The sequence below is a fragment of the Rhinopithecus roxellana genome, chromosome 3 (genome assembly GCF_007565055.1).
Source record: "Rhinopithecus roxellana isolate Shanxi Qingling chromosome 3, ASM756505v1, whole genome shotgun sequence".
Lineage (NCBI taxonomy): Eukaryota > Metazoa > Chordata > Mammalia > Primates > Cercopithecidae > Rhinopithecus > Rhinopithecus roxellana.
The window spans coordinates 141,675,369-141,700,026 of NC_044551.1; the positions used below are offsets into that span (position 1 = coordinate 141,675,369).

Here is a 24,658-nt window from a genome sequence, read left to right on the forward strand (position 1 = left end):
GCATCCATTAGGGAATCATGCAGGGAAATATTAGGAAGTAGGGATTTGTTATCAAATCTGTAGTATTAAAAATTAATTGTCCTTAATGTTTATAGTGCAGAGACTGAAGAAATTTAAAACATAACACTCAGCTATGTCTAAGACATGCAGTTATCTAAATGGTAAGAACCATATAATTCTTTGGAAAGATATGATTAACACAAATGAAACCACTAGAAAAAAATAAAAATCATGATTAATTCTAAGAAATGATGGTTCTCTGGTGCTAGAATAATTCAGGGAGGTCTTAAATGGAAACAGGAATTCAGCTAGTAGGATTTGTAAGAGGGTATTTCAGGTGGGGATAACAGCATGAGCAGAGGGTTGGAGGAAAGAATTATCTTGGTGCTTGTGGGAGCAATGAAGAAAAGTGTTATGAGTTATGCAAATATTGTAGAGAATTTAAAATGTGCTTGAAATTCTACATTTCAGCAATGTATATTCTAAAATGATGCATCAAGAAGATCAGGGAGAAAAGCAAACTGTACTAAAAAATGACAATTATAATTGTAACCACTGAAGTTGAAAATGTCAATAAATAAAGTAAGTTAGACCACTGTCTAAACAGGTATTTTAACACAATGGCTATGAAAATCACTCCTGGAACCAGAGCAGGGCTCTGATACTAGTTCTTGGCTCCATTCCTCTCTGCCACCTTGACCCTGGGCAATATACTTAAAGGTTTTGCTTCTTGGTTTCCTCAGCAGTCAAATGAAAATAATAATATTTATCTCATAAAGGTTGTTGAGGTAACTTATTTAGTAAAGCAATATATGTAAAAATGCCTTAGAGCTTAGCATACAGTTGACCCTTTATAATTGTTGGCAGAGGAATGCAGTGGGCTTTTGATTTATGCTGTTTAGATTCACTTATTGACTCGAATACTTACCAACTTGAGAGGATGGACAATTAAGCTAACTGCTCCATGACTTATTCCTTCTCCCTGAAATTGGAATAACAACAGTAACCAACTATATTAGTCTTCATAACAAACTACCACAAACTTAGCAGTTTAAAACAACACCAATTATTAACTCCCAGTTTCATAGCTCAGAAGTTGAGGTGGTCTTGGCTGGATTTTCTGCTTTGAGTCTCAGAGGCTGAGAGCAAAATTTTAGTAGAAGGACATTTTAGATATTAAATAAAAAGTTTTGGAAATTCAAAACAAAGTTTTAAAATGCAAAATAATAAACAATTCCGTAATTACAAGACAATAAAAAAGACTACATTTAGTGTTATTCATTGCTTGACACACTGAAAGGTGGACTAAAAAACTCTAGGTAATTTAATGGGGATGGGAGATGGGGAGTGAAGAGGATCAGGTATTAAGAAAAATTATTTGGAGTTATGTATATTACTATTGTCTTCTTATTTATCAGTATCATTATCTTTCATCATAACTACTGTGTGTCCAGTGCTGGACTAGGCCCTTTTGTGTACCACCACAACCTACCACTATGAGTTTGATACTATTATTACCTTCATTTTACAGATGAGAATACTGAGGTTTGGCGCTTAATAGACTTTAATTTAGTTAAAGGAGTTAGAATGATAAGAGACTATATTCCAGTTCAGATACGCCCTGAATCCAATGTATACCTGAATCCAGGTATGCTCCAGAATCCAAATTGATAGTCAATGAGATTAATTTTTTTAAATTGTCTTAGTCAATTTCAGCTGCTATAACAAATTACTGTAGACTGGGTGTCTTCAACAATAAACATTTATTTCTCACAGTTCTGGAGCCTGAGAAGTCCAAGATCAATGTGCCAGCAGATTTGGTGTCTGGTAAACTGTCTTCTTACTGTGTCTTCACGTAGCAGAGGGCAGAGAAAGATCACCTCTTTGGTGTCTCATCTTATGAGGGAACCAATCCCATTCATGAGGGCTCTTCTTATGGCCCAAGAGCCTCCCAAAGGCTCTACATCTAAACATATCACAGTAGGTTCTTAGGCTTCAACAAATGAATTTGGGGGTAGGGGAGGGAGTTGTGCAGGAACATTCAGCCCATAACAAAACCCAGTGAACTTTTTATAGTTTCTTTTTTGTTTTGCTGCTAACTTTATTCTGCTTTGTTTTAAAGCATCATTTTCAAGTTATTTCCATTGCAGCACTTAATATTTAGAATGCTAACAGGTGTTCTAAGAAAAAGTTTGTCATAGTACAAAAAGGAAAGTCTGTAAGATGCTGGATTAAATATTTTTGAAAAAAATTCTTAACCAGAGGACCTTTCAAAGTATTTAATATACTAACATTCACCATGAATCTCTAAGAGTCTGCTTTGATATGCAATGTCTCCCCAAATTATTTTACCATGGCTTTTTTTCCCCCCCAGAAACTTATTAACATCTTAGGGAAAAGGAGGCCTGCAGAAAATAACTTGGGAAGCACTGTCTTTGAGGGATGTACAGATTCATTTTCGGCACTTTAGACTCCTATTAAGAGAAGCTATAAAACTGTAGGCTGGATCACAGTGATTAGCAAAGGTCCCTTAGCACTTTATGTGAGGTAAAAGATTCACAATAGAGTTTCATCCTTTTACTTTTTAAATTTTATTTTATTTTAAATAATTCATTTTCTGCTGTCTTTTAATATCTCTTATATTCCACTTCTGGACAGGCTATGTGTGAGCGCAGTAAGAATGAAATGAATCCTATCAAGCTAAATTAGGTAAAGTGCCTAGAATCTTCAAAATGAAAGACTTATTGGTAGATGATCATTATCAATAAGTGATTAAAAAAAGGGGATGATTATGAATATGGAGCTATGGATTTAAGACTATGTATCAATTTTTGATTGAGTAGAGATATAAAACTGGCAACATCTTTCATAAGTTGTCTATCGGGTAATACAGAATGTCATTTACTGTCCCCGCACCAAGTATTTGGGCATAGAATGTGCATTGTAATGTACTTTTATGCCCACTAGAGTTTTTAAAAACCCTTCTTTAGATTAAAACAAAGATACATGTTTAGAAACACACACTGTTGGCAAAAATAATTTAACTTCTTAAAATGCTCATTAAGGTCAAATACTATTTAAAAAAGTGGAAATAAACAGGGAATAAAATAGAAAACTATACAAAATTCTTAACCCACTCCTTTTTTTCCTTAAATATCTCATTACAGAAAGACTAGTTTCCAACTTTACATTTTTAGGATTTAGTACTATCCTTTACAAATAATACCTAAAACTAATATCAGACATCTCATTTCAAAAGTTAAAGTGTACTTTAGGATGAACATGCCACAGGGTGACTGAAAACATACTTTGAAAAGGAAGTAATTATGATGCACCAGAAAATTAGAATTTGATTCCTTGAAACGATTTTGCTACAACTCTGGACAATACTGTCTTATTCTAACATCTGTGGCTTTAGGCATATAAATAGACAGTAAATAAATGAATCTCTTTCATTCTCTTAGCAAGTTGAGTTTCTTTTAAAACTGTGTTTTAACCCTCCCAACAATCATGAGATATGAACAAACCCTGTTCTGAAAGGTGTTTTCTTTTTCTTTCCTTCCCTCCCTCCCTCCCTCCCTTCCTTCCTCCCTCCCTTCCTTCCTTCTTTTTCCGTGGTTGTTTGTTTGCCAGTGATAAAATACCTTAAACCCTCCCTAGCAGTATTCAGCATTACGGTTCCATTCACCTTGCATTCTTCATTTCACTTAAAATTTCAAAAGGAAGGTAGAAATCGAAGTTTAAAGGACTCAAAGAAGGAGATGGAGATATAGTTCCATGGCTAATTGCACTCTGTTACTCTTTTCTTAGTAGATTCACCTTTCGACTCTTTGCCTTCCAGAATGTTTCTCTTTCAATTTCTCTAGCTCTGTGTTTCTGTCTCTCTCCCTACCTCCCTCTCTAGGAGACAAAAAAAAAAAAAAAAAAAAAAAAAAGTCCTGTTTCATTTTGGTACCTGTAACTGCTGGAATTGGATCCATGTACAGTAAGCAATCTTTCTAACCGAAAAACAGAGAAGAAAGCACAATTGTAAGCCATGAGCTGTATTTTTGGTTCAATCACTTTCATTGCAAAAACCAGTCCATTTATTTTGGCGGATAGAAAGAAAATTTGATCCACCTTATTGATGCTTCAAGAGTCTGTCCCTGCATTTTATGTTCTTGCACAGTTCCCAAACTCGCCCCACTTCTTCTCTGAAACAGATGTCCTGCTTAACGAGATGCATGTCTCCTACTCACTTCCACCCTTTTGCCCCCGTGAACAGATGAGCCCACAACCCTCTCTTCCCAGCCCTGGAGCTAACTAAAATGTAGACAGAACAGCAGAGCAGCCCTGTCTTAGCTGATTAGAGTCTGGTTGATGAATATGTTGCATTTCCTGAGAAATACGGGGCAATTCACTTTGTAGGGTTCTGTCTCTCATGCAGTTTTGTGCCCCAAGAGCCACTTTTCAAAATCTCTTAACTTCTTTTCCTGGTTATACTGAGAAAGGAAGTTCAGGGGAATCCTTAACGTGGTTAATTATAAAGTCAATGCTGGAATCATCCAAGGGACTCTCAGGCAGCAAGGGTGCAGCTCTTAACCCCACAGTCTCCAGCACGTGTGGAGAAGGTACAGGCAATGCAGGAACTTCAGAGGTGGTGGCAGGTGCTAGGTGCTAGGGTGTGGCTGCAGTTGTCTCCCTTCTCTCTTACAGCATAAGGAGCTGAAAGAGGAGGGGAGGAGGGAGAAAAGAGGGAGAGAGAGCAAAAGAGAGAGAGAGGAGGGGGAGACCCGGGCAGTGAATAAGAGGGCGGGCGGAGGGCGGGCGGACGCCGGGGGAGTGGGGAGCGCGCCTGCCAGGCTCAGACTCACACGCACGCCGCCTCTGTTTGTACACAGTGAGCTCCCGGCGGCCCGCTCGCTCCCCTCCAGCTCACGCTTCATTGTTCTCCAAGTCAGAAGCCCCGCAGCCGCGGCGCGGAGAACAGCGAGAGCCGAGCGCCCCGTCCGCCCGTCTGCCAGTGGGTCTGCCTGCCCGCGCAGGAGACCCGGGGCGGCCGCGGGAGCCCGCGCCCCGCCCGCAGCGCCTCTGCCGGGACCCACCCGCAGCAGAGGACTGAGCCCGCCGGCAGCTCCCCGGTGCTCACCCACCTCCGCGCGCCAGAGCGCAGGCAAAAGGGGGAGGAAAGGTTCCTCTCTTCAGTCACCACTCTCGCCCTCTCCAAGAATTTGTTTAAGAAAGCGCTGCGGAAAGAGAACGTCTTCTGGCATTCTTTAATAGGGGCGGAGTCTGCTGCTGCCCTGCGGTGCCACCTCGGCTACACTGCCCTCCGCGACGACCTCTGACCAGCCGGGGTCAAGTCCGGGAGACGGAATATGAAGTGCTTGGTAGCCGTCTGGCTCTTGGTTGGGGTCAGCCTCTGTGTCCCCCAGTTCGGCAAAGGTGAGGCGTCGGGACCCGGGCCGCTGGGTGAGGGATGGGCTGGGAGTCCCCCGGGAAACGCCGCGCTGGGGGCCGGAGGCGGTCCCTCGGGCGTGCCAAGGGTGGCGAGCGCCGCTGGCGGCGCGGAGGAGGCGTCGAGTCCTGGGTGCCCCGAGAAAGTGCTTGCAAAGTCTGAGCAGAGTGCGCGGGGCCGAGCGGGGAGAAGGGTGCGGGGTACTGGGTGAGACACAGGAAAGAGGAGGACGGTGGGGAGCGGTAGAGGACAACGTCCGCAGGAACCAGCTACTCCGTGGCTCACTCGGCCACTGGATCTCGGCGCAAACCCTCCCTAGGCAGTGCGGGCGATGTTGACTGCAGACGCCGGGCAGGGCTTTCGTGGGGGCGGGAGTGGGGGAAGCCAGTGCGTCCGGGCGTCAGCTACTTGATGCGGGAAAAGGCTGGGGAGCTGCAGGGCCGTCCGCCCCCGGGTGCGGTGCTCTGGAGCAGGACCCGGGCTGAGCGGTTCGCAAACCCAGACCGGGCGCTGGGCGTTTTGGCCGCGGGTGAGGTGGAGAGGAGTCTGACAGGTCACTTCGGCTTTCTCCTGTCTCCCCATCCCAGACGCGCAGCATCGATTACAGCAAACCCCAGGAACCCGCCTCTCCTAGTCTGACCCCAGGTGCCTGGAGCTTAGCTGCGCACCCCATCCGGGTACCAGTGTTAACTCTTGGTAATGGGGAATAGTGCGGGGCAAGCCATCCTCGCGTCCCCGCCCAGGAGCGGAAAAGTTGTAAGAGCTTGTAGAGTGATTGATGCCTTCTGTGAATTGCACGAAAAAATAAAAACGGAAAAATAAAAATAAAATAAGATTAAAAAGAAAAAAGCATTTAAAAGAAAACGCAGGACTTCGACGAGTGTTCTGCTGAGTAGTTTAGGCGACTTCCAGGTCCCCTGCGAGGTGCAGCTTGTCCATACAAACCCTTGTCCTGACCCGGGTCTCGCCGCCAGCCGGGGCTGAAGTTGTCGCCGGAAAAGGGCAGCGGGGAAGGCAGGGTGTATGGGGAGGCGAGTGGGAGCTGTGCGTGGGGGAGCTGTGCGGGCGGCCCCTTATGAGGGATCCGCGGGTAATAGAATCCTCTGCAGGCAGCTTCAAGTGGAGAGCTGAGTGAACTACAGGGTTTTAAAATGCTGTGCCTATAAAAAAGGTAGATGGATTTAAAAATGCATCGACTCCAATCCACTTGAGATTAGATAGAGTATGAATATTCTGCACCATCCATCCATGCACCTATCCATCTGTTTGACTCACAAGAAAATTGTGGACTCTTGGGCGACAGTTCGCCCAAGAAGCCGGGTGTTGCTGGCCAGATGCCCTCGCAGCTCTGGCAGTAGACATCCATGGCCGCGACTTGCCTGGGCCTCCCTCCCTCCGTCCCCCAGAATGTGGTTATTTTCCCCCAGAGTGTAAGCGTGTGTGTAGGTGTGTGCATCGCCTGCGTTTACAAAGTGCCCTTCCAGTTATCAGGCAGAGGCAGCCACTCCACTAAAGGTTAAGAAATGGTAATGGTTCCAGCAGTTGCTCGACCGAGTATCCAGCGATATGAAAAAGAGAGTGCTTCCACGGCTGCTGTTTTTCCTTTCTCTCATTTCCCGTCTGGATTTCCTCTGCACTTTGATCTCTTAGCAGGAAGGGAAGGGGGAAGGACTGCAGGCACTCCCCTCTCCTCCTTCTCTTCCCCGCCTACGTTTCCACCCCAAACACGAAAACACACTCATCCACTCACACGCATTGTGTCACCGCCACCACCGTACGTCCCCCCTCCTAGGTGGAGGGCTGCGCGGGATGGAGGAGAAGATAGTGCGTCTAGCCTATGTGGCCGCGCTTGCCTGGCTGGGTCTGATTGCCGGAGCCCTGGGGCGCGGCGAGTCCCGGCTCGCTGCAGCCAGTAGCCCTGTCTCCTGAAGATACCCGCGCCGAGGGCGCAGCTTACTTCGCCAGACAAGCCAACTATGGAGATGTTGCCTGGACTCTCCATCCTGGTTCTCTTAGACGATGCTCGGGAAGCTGGATACTCCATATTCTTCAGGAGATTTCTCTCTTTTCCCCCCAGCTAGCCTGTAAGGACAGGGGAAAGGCTTTAGGAAAAAGAAATAGACCATTTTGCATTAGTCCTTTCTATTAAAACTTGCGCCTCTCTAATTTTTTTCTCCCTCACCTCTGCAGAAGGCAGAGTACAGCTTCCGTGACAGCTCTAAACAATTAAACTTCGGACAAACTTATTGAAGCCAGTGCTAACACAGAATTTTCCTTGCACTCCTTCCCGCCCCCAATCATTAATCTCATGTCTGTTAGAAATTGGTGTTTTCCCTACGTATAAGTTGCAATTTACTTGCATTAATGCCTGGGATTTGATAAGGATATGTAACTCCTTTTATGAGTCGTCTTTATTTTAAAATTAAACCAATGGATCAGTCAGATTGAATATTTTATTAACTATTAAATTATTCATGGTATGGGTTGCTCTAAAAAATTCAATAACATGCATACAGTTGCAGCAAGCACGTGACATCTTATGCAATCTGTCCCTGTGCCTGCAGTTTGTGCCTGAAGTCTTTAAGCAAATGGCACCGTCTAAAAATGTCTAGACATGTCCTAAATACTATGAATCATTGGCATTTGCATTTTCTTTTTTTAATCAATGGCGACTTTTAGTTAATTCTACATGAGAATAAATTAATACCCGAATAGTCTCACTGCAGATAATAACACTAACCTTTTATGATTAGGATAGTTATATTTATACAGAAATAAGGAGTTTCTTTTATGTTGTTATAATATTATTATTACATATTGATGTCTTCATTGCCTAATTTACCTGACTATTAAATTTTATACTTTAAAAAAAATGCTAACTTCAGAGTCAAGGCAAAACATATAAAAATAATTCTGAAACATCAAATTAAATAAGAATTAAGTGAAAATAAAGTATTCTCATGTGAAAGTTTGCAATAATGCAAAATTTTGGCCACTGTGGTGATACAACACACAATTTTTCCCTCTGGTTCTGAAAAAGTTTTTCTGATTTTTCCTGAAATGTTTCCTTAGAATTAAAATGTATTTGCTTTAAACGTATATGGTTTTGGGAAAAGACTTACGATAATTTAAAAAATCAGGAAAAAATTGAGATGGTCTATTTTTCCTTCTTTGATCTTGAAGTTGCAAAGATCTTCAAAACTAGGCAAATGTATTGTACTTCTGAACACTTTTCTAAATTAAAACTATGCTGTAATTTTCTCAAATATATTGACATCAATGTTCATATAAATCATGTATTCAAAATCAGGGGTATTTTAAATAAATATTTAATAAAGTTTTCTTTTCTCTCTAGATACATGTGATTTTTTTCTTCTCATAAAATTATAGCAATGTAAAGGGAAGAAATAAGACATGCATGACTAAAATAAAGTAGCATGGTTACTCAATACCATTACAAAATATAAGCTTGACAGTTTTTAGAGTTAAATTAGTAGTACCAGCTATTAATTTTATTAATTTTAAGATAAAGTTTTAATTAAGTAAAACTTTTCATTTTTGAAAGATTTTGCACAATTGGATGAACGGTATATGTTGTCATTTGTCTACAATTTTTTAAAAGTTGCCCCCTTTGAGAGTTTCTTGAAGCCTAAAAAAGTAATTCTGATATTTGTTGTTTACCGCACACACTTGAGTAAGATTATGATGTAATAGGGTCATTGTATCTCTGTCAAAGAAACAGTGCAGGCCTCAGAACTCATTTCAAGTCAGAAGTAAACCATAACATTTAGATACTGAGTAAAAAATAGCAAATTCTGCAAATATGTGTTTAGTGTTATGGCTTCTATCATAGTTAATCATTTACTCTTTATTTGCTAAGTAGGTTGAAAATTAACATTATTATTTTAAAAAGCAGAAAACCAAAGCTAAGCCATTCCTATTATTATTTTTAAGGAAGATGTGTAGCATCTTCCTTTGATGTTCTATAGTTATAGACTATATAAATATTCCTCTAAAATGATTTCTTCATTTTTGTAATATTGTTTGCTTAATCAAAGCAAACATGCATTTCTAGACAGAGTCAAATGGCTGCCAATGTGAAGTAATTATTAAAATGTTTCTCATGGTTTCCTATGTAATACAGCAATAATTTAAGTACTACAAATTCTTAAACTGAATGTATTACCACTTGTCACTGAAAATACCCCTAAAAATCTTTGATTTGAGCAAGTTGTTGACAGGAAAAGTAGACTAGAATCAACTGTGCCCTCACCAGCAGGTGTCAGGATAATCAACGAAGATCTTTTAAAGAAAAAAATAAATAAATAAATAAAAAGGAAAAACAAAAGAAGTAAAGTCATAAATGTGATTCTGCAGATCCACGTAAAGTAACTTTCTACTCTCTATGAAACTAATGTTATTAGTTAGTTTTCAGCGCTTCTCTGAAAAAGAAAAAAAGAGGGCGTTGTAAGATAGAATCCTTCTACCATAACATTTTAACTTGGAAACACAGACATTCAAGTGCACACTTAGGTTGAACTACTACTTTTGAGGGAGTCTTTTGAGTACCTTCCAAGGAAAAACACGGAGAGCTATGAGGTGTTTGTAGTAAAACAGGTATTAAAGTAATTTATACCATCCTTTCTAAGCTTATTCTTCATATGAAATGTAAGTTTCATAAAGAGAAATTCTGTTATATTGATTTACACAGACATATATGCTCAACTGTTTATTCCTGTGCATCTATTGCACTGGAAAGAGATGAGTGCTTTTATTTACTTTTTTTGTCATTATGGTAAAGTGTATGTTTTTTAGATCTTGCAAGATTCTACATAAAACAAGTCATGTGGCCAAAAGAGACAAATGTCATGATAAGTGAAACTTTGTTATACCCCATTTCAGCCAGTTATTAATTTTTATATATGTGCCTCATCTGTATTAACTGCTGTCAGGGACTTGAACTAATTTATTTTGATTTCAATTGACTTTTCACTGATAACTTTTAGTTCTAGCATCTGCTGATGTAGTCCTCAAAACTATGTTACAGATTCACCATTACACCCTTTTCAGGAGTTTTTTATACAGTCACTGACATTGTGCCAAACAGTCGGTTTCCAGTGGCATTCTTTCTGTGTCAGAGTTCTCCTAAGATAAAAATTTCTCTCTCCTTCATTCCATCTCTTTCTCCTCCTCTCCCCTCCTCCCTCATTTCCTTGGTATATGGCAAATAGGACACAACATCTACTGTAAAATTGGTAATGATATTTTGTCATCATTAAAAGATCGAAAATCTTTGAAACATTGTGAAACCTGTAACTTACCTTTCTGTGAGGAAAGACAAGGAAGATGATAATGTCAAGCCTCTGCCTACCAAATCTGAAGTTTAAAACATAAGTGAAAATAAATTGGGATCTAAATTATGGAGCAACTCAGGATTTTACACCTTGATTTGATCACACTGTCCTGCCTAAAGCTATCAAGTATACAGTAATTTATATCCACTCCACTTGTGGAGAAGCCACTTGCCTTGAAGCTTCGTCCACATATAACATCGCTGAGAATCTAGGAGAATCAGAGACTTCTGACCACAAAAATAGATGTCATATTTAGGTCTTAGGTCATGTATCATAGAAAAGCTTATTTCTCTTGACTTTCAAGTTTCTGAGCACTCTATAAACTGAATCCAGAAAGTGAAAAGCATATGCAGTAATAGGTCAGGCTTAATCAGAGCAGTAAAACATGCCAACTTTTAGACAAAGAGGAGACTTGAATAGTATACGTAAAAGCAGTGATACTTTGCAGTACCCAAAACTGGGTACCTGCAGTTGGGGGGTAGAGGGCGGGGGGTGGTAAGGGTGTCACCATATAAGAGAATGCAATATCTGGTGCTAATGTTGGTTTTGCATCCTAGAGAAAGCCTCACTGCAAGATAGTCAACATTTTGGGGGTGCAAATGCAGTTAAATGTACACATTATTAAAAAATACGGTTTGGTCAAAAATGTTTAAGCTCAAAAACCTGCTTAATGATGAAATAGCTAGATATCTGAACAATGTAGTTATTTAGGACTTTTCCCTTTGTGTCAGATAAAATGTTGGTATTTTTAAATTATTTTATTCTAAGGTAATAAAGTTTTACAAGACACAAAACTGAATTTTGTAGAAAAGAAGCAGACCTTACAATGTAGATAAAATGTCCTGCAATTATGTGGTTATATTTTAGAAAATGTGCTGTTATTTTGTTTTAAAATATGCATTATTATAGTGACAGTAACTGTGTAGGAATTGTTCGGATTTATAGTGCGTGGTTTAGAATGGAAGATTTAAGTACAAGAATTTAGGTGAAGGCTTTTTAAGCACTAAAGCACTTTTGAATGTGATTGTTACTATGGAGAAAGAAGATTGACTTAGCTTTGCCTTTTCTCTTTTCTAAAACAGGCTTGTATCAAAATGATTGATCTCTTAAAATAAGTTAATATGATATAGTATTTTATAAATGGGAAGACCAAGGTTTTAATCTCCTGTTAGAGAATATATACTTGATTTGAAGATGATAATCCCTAAATGGGGTTAGGCCACCATGCATTCCTTAAGATTTGTGCTTGGTATTTGACAAAGCGGTATATTTTGGGAATGCAAAATAATCCTTTAAATCCCCTCTTGTACTTTAGGTCAGGGGAACCATTTCGATTTTACTGATACTGGGGATTATATGAGGTCAGCCAGGATGAAATGGGCTCATGACACAAGCAGAAAAGTCCAAAACAATTGAGTGGAAACATTGGAGAATATATTTTATTTGAAATAAATGGATAAATCCCTCTCTATAATGTAGAGTAGTCACCCCACCCCAGGCCTGAGCCTTAGGTCTGTGCTCACAACTCTGCTGCACTATTTTTTTTTATCACATTTTCTTTCCAAATGCTATATGAACTCTCATTTTAACTATGCTATTTTTTCTGTTTATTTATCTTTCTATAGTTTAACTTCTGTATTATAAACCCTAACTTTTTTGGAATGTTGTTTACAGACAAACAAAAACCAAGTTACCATTCACAGTGCTTTAGTGTTTATATGCCAAGTTCTTGTTTCATGTTTTGTGCTTTCTGCAGAGCTAGGGCTTAGAATAGTACCAGGCAAAACAAACAAGAAAACCCAGACACTTAATATAAATTGAATTGAATGTAGCTACCCTCCCCCATCAGTTTGCCTGTAAAAGTACTTGCACATTTTAAATAGCAGTATGTCTGTTATACATAAAAATAAGTCAAAGTAGTTTCAGGAACTTTAAAAGCTTTGTTTCTCACTTTCTTACATAACTATTCCTTATAATGTGTGTTATAGAATGAGCCTACTTTGAAAATATTTCTCAACACTCCTGCAAGAGCATTGTTGATGATATAATATTCAAGTGCAGGCAGGATATAAAAAACTGTGTTTGTTATGAATCTTCAATTAAAAGAAAAGCTGCTTCCAAGTGATTGTCCCTTGCAGAAGTGCAAGGTTCTGACACTTCTAAGTTTAATTTTGGCCTAGAAACAGTTATTTTTCAGGCATCATTCTGTGTTCTTTCTTTTTTTTTTTTTTTTTTTTTGGCTTTCTTTTAATCGCTTAAGGACCACCACCATGTCAGCATTAATAGTCTTAGATAAGTTAACAAGGTGCATTCATTCTAATATTTTTCAAGTCTAACATGCATTGACTGCATACGATGTGCTCCACTGTTCTAATTATCATCTTTAATTCTCAAAACTGTTGAGGCAGGTGCCATTATTATTGAAATATAACTGAGAAAATGGAGATATGGAGTGGTTAAATAACTTCCCAAGATCATAGAACTACTAAGTAGCATGTTAAAATTAGGATCTATAGCTTGTCTTCATCACTATTAGAGGATGCTCTGTATCAATGAGTGACACATCTTGTATATCATGGAGATATTTTGTTAAATGATTTTATTATTTGTAAAACACACACATTTTGCCTAACCATTATTTAACTAGCAGTTATTTTAGAAGGATTAAATTATACTTATTCTCTTGGGACAATAATTTAAAATTTTCAAGTTTAGGTTGGTGAAGTGTAAAGTTCTTTTATTCACATTCAGAAATAAAGGAGTATGCTCATTCCTTTGGTCAGAAAGTGTTAATATGTTAGAATGCATCATTGGTAAGAATAGTGAAGACGGAAAGAAGATGAGCACTTGGGAAGTGGTTTGAAATATATTTTCTTTAAATCTTGCCATTCAGTTTGATTTCAGCGTGATTTTTTGATTTATTTTAATTTTCTAGGATTTCATTTCTCCTCTACATTGTTTCATTGCTATTCAATGTGATGTGTAGGAGCGTGCTTTCTCTGTAATTTTCAGATACATCATATAGTACAAAGTGACTTTAGAGGTTAACAAGGTTTTTATTTCTCCTAGTGTAATGAAGATATTTAATTTGCCTTACTTCTCATGCTCATTTAATTTTATTTCCACATAACCCCATTAAGAAGTTTTAACCAAACAAAAGCACCAAATAGTTTCAAACCACATCAATTAGAACATTTTTTTCTGGTTTATGTGAAGAATTATTCAACCAAAATATGGTTTATTTAAAAAATAAAACCTCAGACTGGATTAATTTTAAGTATTTTACAAAATAATGAGAATTATGCTGTATTATTCCATTCTCACACTGCTATAGAGAAATACCCGAAGGCTGGGCACAGTGGTACACACCTGTAATCCCAGCACTTTGGGAGATTGAAGCGGGCGGATCATGAGGTCAAGAGATCGAGACCATCCTGGCCAACGTGATGAAACCCTTTTTCTACTAAAAATACAAAAATTAGCTGGGCGTTGTGGTGTGTGCCCGTAGTCCCAGCTACTCAGGAGGCTGAGGCAGGAGAATTGCTTGATCCTGGGAGGCAGAGGTTGCAGTGACCGAGATCATGCCACTGCATTCCAGCCTGGTGACAGAGTCTCAAAAACAACAACAACAACAACAACAACAAAAACCAAATACCCAACAAATACCCAATACTGGGTTATTTATAAAGGAAAGAGGTTTAATGGATTCACAGTTCCACATGGCTGGAGAGGCCTCAGGAATTTACAATCATGGTGGAAGACGAAGGGGAAACAAGAACCCTCTTCACATGGCAGCGAGAGAGAGAATAGTGAAGGAGGAACTTCCAAACACTTATAAAACCATCTAATCTCCTGAGAACTTACTCACTATTCAAGGATAGCATGGGAGAAACCCCCCCATGATTCAGTCACCTCCCTCCCTGGACACTTGGGGATTATAGGTCCCTCCCTCAACACATGGAGATTGCAATTCGGGATGATACTTGGGAGGGGGCACAGAGCCAAACCATATCATATGCCGTCTAATATGAGCTCATCCTCATCATTTTCTTCCTTGGCATATCTTTAAATTGTTTAACAGTTGAAATGTACCTCCACATGCATTATTATATTTATTCCTCCAAAATAATAAAACAGTGGTTAACATTTCATAAGCACATAAGCATTTTCCACTTTAGGAAACATAAGTATTTTCCACTTTAGGAAACATTTCTACTTTAGGGAACGTAAGCACAGAAGATATTCTTAATCTAATTTAACAGATAAGGACTTGAGATTCAAAAAAGTCATTTGACCTGGAATTGAAGGAGTAGTTTCAATTTGAATCTATATGTTCCGATTCCAACTTATTTTTTACTCCTTTCTCCTGTACTACTTTACTTGAGGTAATTATAGTTGTGCTTTTTTTTTTTCTTTCAGTTTTTGGACTCAAGAGATGAAAAGGAGAGGTTGGCATACTGCTTGCTTTTTCAAAAACTATTTCAAATTGCTTCTCAACATTAACACTTTCTTTCTTTCCATTAGCACGTAACACTTTCTTTCCCCTTTGGAGCCCATTACTAACCTTCATAACATGTTTTACTTCCTCAGTGGCTTCAGAACCTAGTTTCTTCTCCATCATCCGTCCCCTTAAAAACTTTCACATATGAGCTTGTAGCCCTTTTAACATTCTGATATTAAACTTCCTGGAAGATCCCAACATTAATGATTCCCATCTCTATTTTTCAGTACCTACTGGCAATGCTATTTATTAGATTTTCGCATCACATGAAATTACTCGGCTACCAGTACTTTAAATTTCTCAGAGTTTCTGTCTCTTACCAGAATTTTCTGCCTTTTACCTTTCCTCACCCTTCATTCCTACTGACCCTACTCTTGGTCACTACTCTAATTTCTAATCCTTCTTATGTCTTTTTCTCAACCTGGTCTCTGTGGTTATGCATTTCCAGAAGTATTTAACCACTTACAAATTTCTCTATTGGTTACACCCATTTTTGCTTTACCTGGATGATTTCAACATTTTTGCTTTATGAAATCTTGAACTAAGATAATTTCTAAAGTCTTTTTTCCACCTCTGGCACTAAGAAAATGAGTACTATCAAAACGTGATGGCATCTATAGATCCTGGTAGGGCTGAAAGGTTGAACTGGGGTTTTAAAGGGAATGAATAAGAAGACAGGAAGTGACAGTTGGAGGAGAAAGATTTTGGAGGTATCGTAATAATTCCAATGTAATTAAAATTTTGATAATTATAAGCATGAGAGTATGGCTATAGAAGTTATGTTTCAGGGAGGGTAGAAGACATGATGATTGGAAGAAAATTGGCACTGAATGGCCAGGTGTTGGAAAAAATCATCTCTGTGGTTATTAAAATCACAAAATCTTGTGCCCCAAGAAATGTTGGGGAGGATGACAGCAAACTAAAACCAGAAATCTTTAAGGAATAAGGGGGTGTAGTTCAGAGATCTGGAGTACTTATACTAAGAAATGGTAGAGTAGCAAAGATGACATGAAATTAAAACTGGGTGTTTTTAGAGAGAGAGGAGGGAATATGTTCTGGACGTGGCCTGGACAGCAAAGGAACTGGTACTACATGTTCAGACCCAGAAGTGATATGAGGAGAAACAGTGTCCAGTTAAGAGGGCTGCAAGGTAAGCAGTGTCCTGGAGGAGAGCCGATTTACTCTAAGCAGATGACAGATATATAATCGCCTAGTCTCAGGCATTATTCTCTTTGACAGTCTTCATCCTATAGCTTTTGACACATTACACTCTTAATAATAATTGATAGGTCTCACTAAGAGCAATGCTTTTAAGTACATATAATATGTGTTCATAGAAACAGCTCTTTTAAAACCCACAACAACCTAAGGGGTTATTATTATCCCTGTTGACAGATGAGGATATGGACTGAGAACAGAGTAAGTAATCAGCACTCAAAACTAGGTCTTGTAGATCCAAATCGAGGAAACTTTTCACTGTAGCACACTTACAGAGAAAAGCCCCAAATCCACGGAAGAATTCCTTCTAAATTTAAAACACAGCTGGGGGATAGGAAGATATCTGCAGTTGTTCCCTGACCTACTTTATCTTGTTCAGATGGCTCTCTACGTATTTTGAGGTCTGCATAGTTTAGGTTACTAGGAATGTCTAATATGTCTGCTTGGCGGTTTTAATTCTTGCCCATCCTTGGGTCATTTGTCCAAATGTTCTTACTGTAAAACAATGAACATTTCCAGGGGAATAGTTTCGTTTCTCCTTTTAATATACTCATGATTGTGTACCTTGTACACAAAGTTCTTTTTTTCCCTCAAATCTACATGTTTCAAATATTTGTAAACCATAATGTTCCTTTTTTTACTCTCTGACATGCTGAAGTCGTACATATTTTTTCCTTTAATCTGTCCTTGTAAACCACTCCTTTCATCATTTTAGTTGTTTCATTTGGAATCTATCCAAGTAGCCTACATATTTATTCAACAGGCTTGCCAAAAACTCAACAGAGAATTCCAAGGGTGTGCTTCCCTAAAATACTGCCACATACATTAGTCTGTATTTTTTAATTTTTGAAGCTACATTCTGAATTTTTAATCTTTAAATTAACATTAAATCTCAAACTGAGATAGTTACTGAAGTTCTTTTCGCATCGCTGGCACTAATAAAATGAGTACTATCAAAAAGTGATGGGATCCATAGATCGTGGTTGGACTGAAAGGATGAACTGGGGTTCTAAAGGGAATGAGTAAGAAGACAGGAAGTGATGGTTTATTGTTTAATTTATTTTTTTGCTAGTTAGTTTTTTCTGTCAGGCCACACATTTTCAAATGATATGTAAGTAGAATGTATATCATTTTTCATAATTGTGTGCTGCTTTTCCCTTCACTGGAATTAACTTATTTTTTTTCACTCTGCATTCAGTATAATTGTTATTACTATTTTATGAGGTATGCTTTACCCTCATAGATATGGAGTAACCTAATTTCATTTCTTACACATAATGTTATTATGCTATTTATTGTTATTTTGTATTATGTGCATATGTGCTAAATAATAATGCAACACACAAATTTCTGTCCTTAGCTTTTTTATTTCATATTGGTGGGGGGTCTTTAAGTATTCATGATCTTGAAATTATCATTTCTCTCTCTCTCTTTATTTATATATAATATATATATATATATATATACACTTCTTATCTATATGTATTGCCTTCTATATGTTGCAGATTTTCTGTTTCTAACTCATCCCTCAGCTTAAACTGCACAGCCTGGAGAATCTCTCTCTGGTCATCTTATCCAAGTAACTCATGCTCAAATGCACACATACATACACATCATATTTCCTTGTTACTATTCTATCACTGTATCATAATTAAATATATTATAGCACTTTTCAAAAATTATAGTTATATAATCATTTATTTGCTCATTTATTTTTTATCTTATTTCCAATAGACTGTAAGCTTAATGAAGGCAGGAAGAATATCTCTGTTCCTTAGTGTGTATCCAGCTCCAAACACGGTACCTTACATTTAGTAGGCACTCAATTAATATTTATTTTCTGACTTTATGTATGCATGCATGAAAAAACAACTGTGCTGGTATGTAAATCTTTTTATGGTTAAAATGTGTTACTTTGATAGACTCATTAAGTTATTTAATAAAGTGTTATCTACTTGATGCACTGATGCATTGATTTGTGAATCATGGTACAAATGATACATTATTATAAAACAGTAAATACTTTAGTAGTGACAGACTCTAGGAGCTGAATAAATAAATGACCTACTGTTTACATAGCTGTCTGATTTATAAATAGTTTAAAACAAAGATTCAGGTTTTATCTGTGGTTACTAAATTACAATAAAATAGTTTTAATACTATATGGGAGCTAGACGGTAAACTTTTATTTATTTATTTTATTAGCCAGGTTTGACAGGAAAAGTATGTGCAACAAAACAAAGTACTTAGTGGTGCTTTAAACTATCATATGACGGAGCTGCAGGTAGCCCTCTGATCTACTAATTGCCCCAGTGCCCTGATAGTTACTCCCATCAGCTTACCAGCAGTAACTTTCCTCCAAGCATAACTTCTTTCCCTCCTCCCACCATGCAGTCACACCTGCTCAAATCAGAAGTACTTGGCAGAGAGGAAGAGACAACACCTGGGAACTGTGTCTGCCTAGGAGCTGAGAACCTTCTAAACAGATCTGTTTAGAGTTGTTTGTGTAATGACAGTCTGTATGTCACTGCAAACTGCTGTTTATTCCCCTTTAGGCAACTGTATTTCTACCTTTCTTAAATGCCTCAGTAGTTCTAAAACAATTTATATGTTTGTTACCCTGGTAATTGTGTGATTTCCACTTCTAGTCTGAAAAGTCTCAAATAGACATATCTTTCTAAAAAGGTATAGAGTGGAAAAAGGTGTGTAAAATAAAAACTGTAAAATCTAATACTTTGCTCCGGTTTATGTGATAAGAAAACGCTTTTGGCAATTATTGTTGTTTGGTTTCGAGAAAGGCAGTTATTTCTAGTCTTTGCTTTAAAATTTCAATTATTTTGTAAACTATAAGCAGGTATACACTCATTGATGAAAAGGTATAATGGTGACATATTTTTGTCTGTATTTTGAGACTTGTTTAGATAAACAAGTGTCTTTAAGTATATGTTTAACCATAAAATGGATCATATCATACAGGGTTTGGGGATTTAATTTTCAATCTAATTATTATGGTAAAATGCACATAACATGAAATTTACCATGTCAATCATGTTTTTAGGTGTACAGTTTAGTGATATTAAATACATTTATAATGTTGTGCAACCATTATGATCATCCATCTCCATAACTCTTTTTATCTTGTAATGGAGAAACTCCATCCATAGTCATTAAACAATAATTCCCCATTTCTCCCTCTTCCCAGACCCTGACAACCACCATCCTACTTTCCATTTCTATGATTTTGACTACTCTAAGTCTCTAAGTACCTCATGTAAGTGGAATCATACCATATTTGTGAGACTGGCTTATTTCACTTAGCATATCTTCAGGGTTCATTTGTTTCGTAGCATATGTTAGAATGTTCTTCCCTCTTAAGACAAAATAGAATTCCTTTGTGTATATATGTATGTACATGTATGTTGTGTTGTCCTTCCTTTTTAAGGCACAAGCATATAGTATTCCTTTGTGTAGGTATGTATATATGTATGCATATGTTGTGCGTGTATGTTTATATGTGTGTATATGTGTATGTATGTGTTTATATATGTTTATTTATAATGTATATGTATATATTCTAAGTTTTTGCTATTGTGAATAATGCTGCTATGAGCATGGCTTTACAAGTATCCCTTTCAGAGTCTGTTTTCAATTTTTTTGTTATATACTCAGAAATGTAGTTGTTGTATTCTATGGCAATTCTATTTTTAATATTTGGAGGAACTTTCATACTGTTTTTCACAGCAGCTAGAGCATTCTACATCCCCACTAAGAGGGCACATACTCTACAACTCATTTTATGCTTTTTCGGTTTTTATTTTATTTTTTTTAGTAGTCATCTTAATGGGTGTCAAATGGTATCTCATTTTAGTTTTGACTTGCAATTTCCCAACTATTAGTGATGTTGAGCATCTTTTCATGTGTTTATTGGCCATTTGTATATCTTCTATGGGAAAACATCTGTTCAATTCCTTTGCCCATTTTTGAATCAAGTTGTTTTTGTTGTGTTGAGTTTTAAAGTTCTCTGTATATCCTGGATATTAATTCCTTATTAGATATGCTTTGCAAAATTTTTTTTCTCATTCTGTGGGTTACCTTTTTATTCTATGGTAGTGTATTTTGATATACAAAATTTTTTAACATTTATAAATCCAATTTGCTTATTTTTTCTTTTGTTGCCTGTGCCTTTGGTGTCATATCAAATAAATCATTGCCAAATCTAATGTTGTGAAAATTTTACCCTATTTTATCTTCTCAGAGTTTTGAAGTTTTAGGTCTTAGAATTAGATTTGATCTGTTTCGAGTTAATTTTTGTATACTGTTGTGCCCGAAGTCGCGAGACCCCAGTAAGTGACCACCAGAGTCCAGAGTCAAAGCCAAATAGCCGGGGTCGCTTTATTACGAGTTCGAACGCGGACCTCTCCGCTTTATACAATGGCAGGTAAAGAGAGAGTTCCTGGCTGCTGTTTTAAGGTTTCTTTTATAGCGAGGTACAAACAAGTCACAGAGAAACAGTAGTTACAAGCTTATTATTGGTTAACATTTAAAGTTGAACATTCGGCAGTTTCTGGCTGGTTCCCGCCTTTTTCGCAACCTCAAACGGCTGGGGGTTTTCCAGATAAGTTGTTTGTGTAAGCCCGGGGGGTGGTCACATGCATGTATGTTGCAACCTCAAATGGCTAGGGGTTTTCTAGATAAGCTGTTTGTGTAAGCCCGGGGGGTGGTCACATGCATGTATGTTTAGAATTTTTCCCTTAGAGGCTTTCTATCTCATACGATGTAGGTAAGTGCTCAGCTTCATTCTTTTGTATATGGATATTCAGTTCTACCAGCAACATTTGTTGAAGAACCTGTCCTTTCTCCATTGACAATCCATATTGAATGACTTTGGCACGCTTGTCAAAAATCCTCTCACCATATATGTGAAAGTTTTATTCTGAGCTCTCTATTCTATTCCATTTGTTTCTGTGTCTCTCTTCATGTCAGACCACAGTTTTGATTACTGTAGCATTGCAATAAGTTTTAAAATAAAGAAGTGTGAGTCCTCCAGATTGGTTCTTTTTCAAGATTTCATATGGTCTTAGGATTGTCTTTTTTATTTTTTGTAAAAAAAATCCTCGAAAGTTTCAAGCCCTCAATAGATTCCAGAGTTTCAAAACAGTTATATCAGACAAATTCTGCCAGTGCAATTGTTGCCTAGGTAAGGAGGCAGATTCTTGATGCTTTCTACTTCAGAATCTTCCAGGAATCCTTTTACCTTATAGTTGTACATATTCAACAACATTGTATTCAGTTCAGATAGACAGATGTAAGAAGTGTTTTGAGTGCTAAAATTACAATGATCAAAAAGCTGAAAATCTTGTCTCACATAGAGCTTATATTGTAATGGAGAGAAATCAGAAAATAAGTAAATTATCTGGTTGGTTGAAAGGATGGGGTAGGAATTTTTAGACAGAGTCTCACTCAGTCATCTAGGGCTGGAGTGCACTGGCACCATCTCGGCTCACTGAAACGTCCACCTCCTGGATTGAAGCGATTCTCATGCCTCAGCCTCCCAAGCAGCTGAGATTACAGGCATGAGCCACCATGCCCAGCAAATTTTTTGTATTCTTGGTAGAAACAGGGTTTCACCATGTTGGCCAGGCTAGTCTTGTATTCCTGACCATAAGTGATCTGCCCACTTCAGCCTCCCAAAGTGCTGGGATTAGAGGCATGAGACACCACGCCTGGCTCAGATTCCCTTTTTATATTGAGTGCTGAGATTCAGTCTCATTGCTCAAAAATATTAAGGAAGTGAGGTATTACAAATATGTTTTCTCACATTTTATTTGCCTTTATATTGCACTTATTATGTTTGTTAAAAGTTGCTAAACTTGGCTGCAATGAGCTGTGATCATACCACTGAATTCCAGCTTGGGAGGTGACAGAGCGAGACCCTGTCTCAAAAAAAAAAAAAAAAAAAAAAGTCATTAAATTTAAAACTGACTTATTTATAAAATATGCCTGTGTTTCCCCATATGATTTCTGCTGTTGGCATTATATTTAAGTGTATAAGAAATGCTATTTGTTTTTCCTACCAAATGGTTATCTGTGCTTCCCCACATGACTTAAAACAACTGTTAGAAAAAGAAACGTATTATACACTAAGTGCTATGATATAATTTGCATATTTTCAGGGACTTATTTAGTAAGCTACTTCTCTATTAGTGTGTCAGTAGTACTTGATTTTAACTATTGTAATTTGTTATTGTCATGCGTGTCCCTGTGAAGAGACCACCAAACAGGCTTGTGTGAGAAATAAAGCTTTTTAATCACCTGGGTGCAGGCGGGCTGAGTCCAAAAAGAGAGTCAGTGAAGGGAGATAAGGGTGGGGCTGTTTTATAGGATTTGGGTAGGTAAAGGAAAATTATAGTCAAAGGGGGGTTGTTCTCTGGCGGGCAGGAGTGGGGGTCACAAGGTGCTCAGTGGGGGAGCTTTCTGAGCCAGGATGAACCAGGGAAAGGAATTTCACAAGATAATGTCATCGCTTAAGGCAAGGACCGGCCATTTTCACTTCTTTTGCGGTGGAATGTCATCAGTAAAGGCGGGGCAGGGCATTTGCACTTCTTTTGTGATTCTTCAGTTACTTCAGGCCATCTGGGCGTATACGTGCAAGTCACAGGGGATGCGATGGCTTGGCTTGGACTCAGAGGCCTGGCAGTTATATGTTTGTGCCATTATGGATAATTATTTAAAATATATCTGAATATAATTTGGTAATATTTTTGTTGGGACATTTGCATCTATTTTCAAAAATGACATGTTATGCTAACTTTATTAAGCTTGGTATTGGAAAAAATGCCAGACGGATAGAATTACTTGGGGAGGTTTTCTTCCCTGAAACACTTTAAATACTGCATGAGTTTTCTGTTCCTTAAGTTTTGAAATAACTCATCTACTAGCCGTCTGATCTGTTTGGTGGGTACTTTTGTGAATACTGTTTCTAGAGTCTTTCGTAATTAGTAGAATACTTTCTTGTTATCGCGTTTCTGTTTTTGATAATTTATCATTTCTGATACAATAGAACATTTTAACAATGTTTTCTAATTTATTAGCACATATTATATGTAGCATTAAAATGTTCACAGAGTTACATATTTATAGAATAATGTGAAAGAAAAATGTACAAAGCAGATCATAGAAATCTATATAGAGGGCCGGGTGCAGTGGCTCAAGCCTTTAATCCCGGCACTTTGGGAGGCCCAGACGGGCGGATCACGAGGTCCGGAGATCGAGACCATCCTGGCTAATATGGTGAAACCCCGTCTCTACTGAAAAATACAAAAAAACTAGCCGGGCGAGGTGGCGGGCGCCTGTAGTCCCAGCTACTCGGGAGGCTGAGGCAGGAGAATGGCGTAAACCCGGGAGGCGGAGCTTGCAGTGAGCTGAGATCCGGCCACTGCACTCCAGCCGAGATGCGCCACTGCACTCCAGCCCGGGCGACAGAGTGAGACTCTGTCTCAAAAAAAAAAAAAAAAAAAAAAAGAAAAAAAAGAAAAAAAGAAATCTATATAGGGGATGGTAATTATGAAGTAAAGAAGTAAGCATTAGACAAAGTAAATCTCCTAGGTTTCAAGAGTCAGGATATTCTGCTTCAACAGATTACTAACTTTGGTTTTCTCATGTGTAAAATGGGGATAACAATAGGGCCTGACTTGTAAGGTTATTATGAGGGTTTAATAGAGGCTAAGTGTGTAGAACCATATCTGTGGCCCATGATGGATATGATGATGATCATGATGATGATGATGACAGTGACTGTGGTGGTGGTGGTGATGGTGACGACAGTATAGTATCTCCAGTGCTGTAGCACACTGCTTGGTACACATTCTGATTTTAGAAAAATTATTGGTGAATAAACTGTTGTTTTCTTTATTTTATTTTATATATTTCTTTTTACTTTTTGGCATAATACTTACCAAAAACACTTCAGTCTTTGAGCTATAACTTTCAGACATATTGGTGTATTTGTGTTGGTTAAGAGAAAGATTTTTCTAATCAGATAGACAAGGAATTGGATCCTGGATGAAACATTTACTTGCCCTGATACCTTTTAGAGGCTATATACATAGCCTGTTTCCTCATTCCTCGAGTGTGGATAAAGCAATAGTA

At 38.0% G+C, this 24,658-nt stretch overlaps 1 protein-coding gene across 1 annotated transcript in view; it reads left to right on the top strand.

Moving 5' to 3' along the window:
* The first annotated feature begins 4,851 nt into the window (after window positions 1–4,851).
* The window catches only part of EDIL3 (EGF like repeats and discoidin domains 3), a 453,978-nt gene continuing 434,171 nt past the window's right edge, over window positions 4,852–24,658 (top strand). The window contains exon 1 of the mRNA XM_010376216.2: window positions 4,852–5,424. Within this exon, the coding sequence (XP_010374518.1) occupies window positions 5,358–5,424 (67 nt within the window). The 5' untranslated portion in view covers window positions 4,852–5,357. The remainder of the gene's footprint in view (window positions 5,425–24,658) is intronic.